The 2,933-nt window shown below is 37.4% G+C and overlaps 1 protein-coding gene across 1 annotated transcript; it reads left to right on the top strand.

Moving 5' to 3' along the window:
• Positions 1-498: 498 nt before the first annotated feature.
• Positions 499-2,145, top strand: LOC103521106 (PRADC1-like protein). Its single transcript, XM_017448709.2, has 4 exons — positions 499-633; positions 798-913; positions 1,329-1,496; positions 1,916-2,145. The coding sequence occupies exons 2-4, from the start codon at positions 828-830 to the stop codon at positions 2,034-2,036; spliced, it is 375 nt and encodes a 124-aa protein (XP_017304198.1). The 5' UTR covers positions 499-633; positions 798-827; the 3' UTR covers positions 2,037-2,145.
• The last annotated feature ends 788 nt before the right edge of the window (positions 2,146-2,933 follow it).

Genomic DNA, 2,933 nt, shown 5'->3' with positions numbered 1-2,933 from the left:
ATGTTATACCTATCACCGTGGTGACTTTTGTGTTCTCTTCTCTTATTTAATAAACATTAATATATGTTAAACTCCTTCATATGGTTATGGATGATCCAATACTTAGTCCTTCTGACATATAAATCCAATTCCCCCCGATTGACGATTATCTTATGTTACTTAAAAAAGAAAATCAAAAAGATGCGGTATCAAATTGACTAATATTAAAAAAAAGTATAAATATACCATAATAATAATAAGAGTTAAATAATACCACACCTTAAATTTGATTTATAAAAAGATTTGTATTTTTTGTTTTACAGTGTTTACATCCATTCACTTAATAAATAATGAGTGTCAATGACAACCTTGGTACAACTAGGTTATACGTGTCGATTTTACTACTGATCATACGAGGGAACAAATAGTAGTAACCGAAGTTTAAAGAGATGTGTACAAGACCTTATTTGTTAAATTCGAGCAACTTAGTAAGCTCAAATACCACATTCTCACGGTGCCAATATCCATATTGTTGATACAGCATTGGGCACCACAGAAATATCTGGAGAGAACACCTATTTTGAAATCATCCAACCTGAAGAACTGAGGTACACTTTCAAAATAAGACCTGCCAAAGACTTTGGATCTAGCTTTGTAAGTTCATATTAAAATTGACTCTCTATACTTTTTTTAGGTACCTACCTAGTTAATTCTTAAACTAAATATTGGCTCTGATCTAATTCAATAAACAGGATTTGTTTCCTGGTATAAACAGGATTTGTTCAAGAGGGTGTGTTTGGTTTTATTCTTGCTTACAGAATGGTTCATTCTCCGGTGAGAAAATTCGAATGGTTCCTGCTAATCCTCCATGGAGTTGTACTCATCCTACCAATGCAAACACTATCAAAGGACACATAGCCCTTATAGAGAGAGGGTAACTATTTTATCTACCTAAATACCAATTTAATAAACATGTGAATAACATGGTTTAATGAATATCCAACAATCAATGAGGGTAAAATGTGTATGGTCATGAAATGGTACTGTGACAGGTTCTCTGATTGAGTTCTGCAGCATAAATTGTTGTCAAAGTTTGACTTGGTGGGGTGAAGTTCTGCCATGCTCCTTAATAATATGCCGATCCCCTTGTAACTTTTGAGCGGCTGGGAATTTTTAAATTCTGTAAAGTTCTAGAGATAAGATAAGGCCTATGACCCATCCAGTTTTTATATTTATTTTTGGCCCCAGCTGACCCTTGTGTTGCAAAACACTTTCTGTCTAAATTTGGCTAGTAAACTACACTAATTTTTACAGAACCTATTAAATCTTTCCATGCTATTTGTACACAGGGAATGCTCATTCGTTCACAAAGCAATGATTGCGGAGAGCATAGGAGCTCGTGGTGTCATCATCAGTGATAATGATCCTGACAGTGATGACTTCTATGTGGAAATGATAAGTGACCAATCCAAACGGGAGATACACATACCTGTGGCTTTCCTTGTGGGGAAAAATGGGTAAGTGTTATCTTCAGTTTAGCCCTGTTTTCCTTTCAGAAACTGAAACAATATCTCCTATTGTGTAGCTCTTTCTCCTCGTTTGGCGTGGTAGTGAGTTTACTTCCTGTTTTCCTTCTCTCTTCGTCCCGAAAGCGAAGAGAGGAGGAAGACAGGATGGGAGAAAGCCAGCCGTTCCGAGCAAGGGAATCGAACCCGCGACCTAGCACTTACAAGGCAGACGCGCTACTCTCCTAACTAAGAAGGCTAAGGTCTTATTGTCCCGAAATCGAAGAGAGAAGAAGGGATAGGAGAAAGCCAGCCGTTCCGAGAACGAATAAAATCCGCCCCAGGTGGGAATCGAACCTGCTACCTAGCACGTACAAAGCAAACGCGGTACTCTCCAAACTAAGAAGACTGGAATTTTTCATCTTTTACAGGCGGGTAATAAAAAACGCCCTCAAAAGACTGAACATGGACTATGCCCTGATTAACATTCCTGTCAATCTAACCTACGTTCCGATTCACAAAATAAATCAGCCCCCGTGGATGCAAATCTAGGGGGGCAATATGTTGTACTTGAGCTTTCATATAGGAAGAAATGATGGAGCAATATGGAGCATTCGCACTGCCGTGTTAAATCTCAGTGTAGCTATTAAATGTGTGTTACCTTATTATTAAATAATAAAAAACGCCCTCAAAAGACTGAAAATGGACTATGCCCTGATTAACATTCCTGTCAATCTAACCTACGTTCCTATTCACAAAATAAATCAGCCCCCGTGGATGCAAATCTAAGGGGGTAATATGTTGTACTTGAGCTTTCATGTGGGAAGAAATGATGGAGCAATATATATGGAGCATTTCCACTGCCGTGTTAAATCTCAGTGTAGCTATTAAACCTTATTATTAATTGCGTGATACCTTACTTCAGAAGGTGCACACTGTGTTATGTATAGTAAAAGAAAAGTAAATGTCGATTTTTGCCTTTGGTATACACAATTAAGTTGGCGAAAATTTGCTAAAAGCACATAGACGTACCTTGAGGTACAAAAAAATACCGTACTTGTGCCTTTACTTTGGTTACTTTTATGAGTGATAGTCCATTGAGGGACCAAACTTCTAATGTTTGGTTTCTGAAATGAGCTGTCCATGGATAGTGAGTAGTAGTTGCAAGAAAAGTAAATGTCGATTTTTGCCTTTGGTATACACAATTAAGTTGGCGAAAATTTGCTAAAAGCACATAGACGTACCTTGAGGTACCAAAAATTACCGTACTTGTGCCTTTACTTTGGTTAGTTTTATGAGTGATAGTCCATTGAGGGACCAAACTTCGAATGTTTGGTTTCTGAAATGAGCTGTCCATGGACCGTAAGTAGTAGTTGCAGACTACTTGAGCTGTCAGGTCAAAAAAGCTTTTATTTTTAATTTAAAATTAAGAAACAAACCCAAGTATGA

This window comes from Diaphorina citri, unplaced genomic scaffold (assembly GCF_000475195.1).
Source record: "Diaphorina citri unplaced genomic scaffold, Diaci psyllid genome assembly version 1.1 scaffold4526, whole genome shotgun sequence".
In the NCBI taxonomy this organism is placed as follows: domain Eukaryota; kingdom Metazoa; phylum Arthropoda; class Insecta; order Hemiptera; family Psyllidae; genus Diaphorina; species Diaphorina citri.
This window is presented reverse-complemented; position numbering and strand designations above follow the sequence as displayed.

What these genes read in the sequence shown, in the direction of transcription:
- LOC103521106 (XM_017448709.2), top strand. Translation starts at nt 828, where the DNA reads ATGGTTCCTGCTAATCCTCCATGGAGTTGTACTCATCCTACCAATGCA. An exon ending in ATAGCCCTTATAGAGAGAGG is followed by an intron (nt 914 to 1,328) that starts GTAACTATTTTA and finishes ATTTGTACACAG; the next exon opens with GGAATGCTCATTCGTTCACA. An exon ending in TTCCTTGTGGGGAAAAATGG is followed by an intron (nt 1,497 to 1,915) that starts GTAAGTGTTATC and finishes CATCTTTTACAG; the next exon opens with GCGGGTAATAAAAAACGCCC.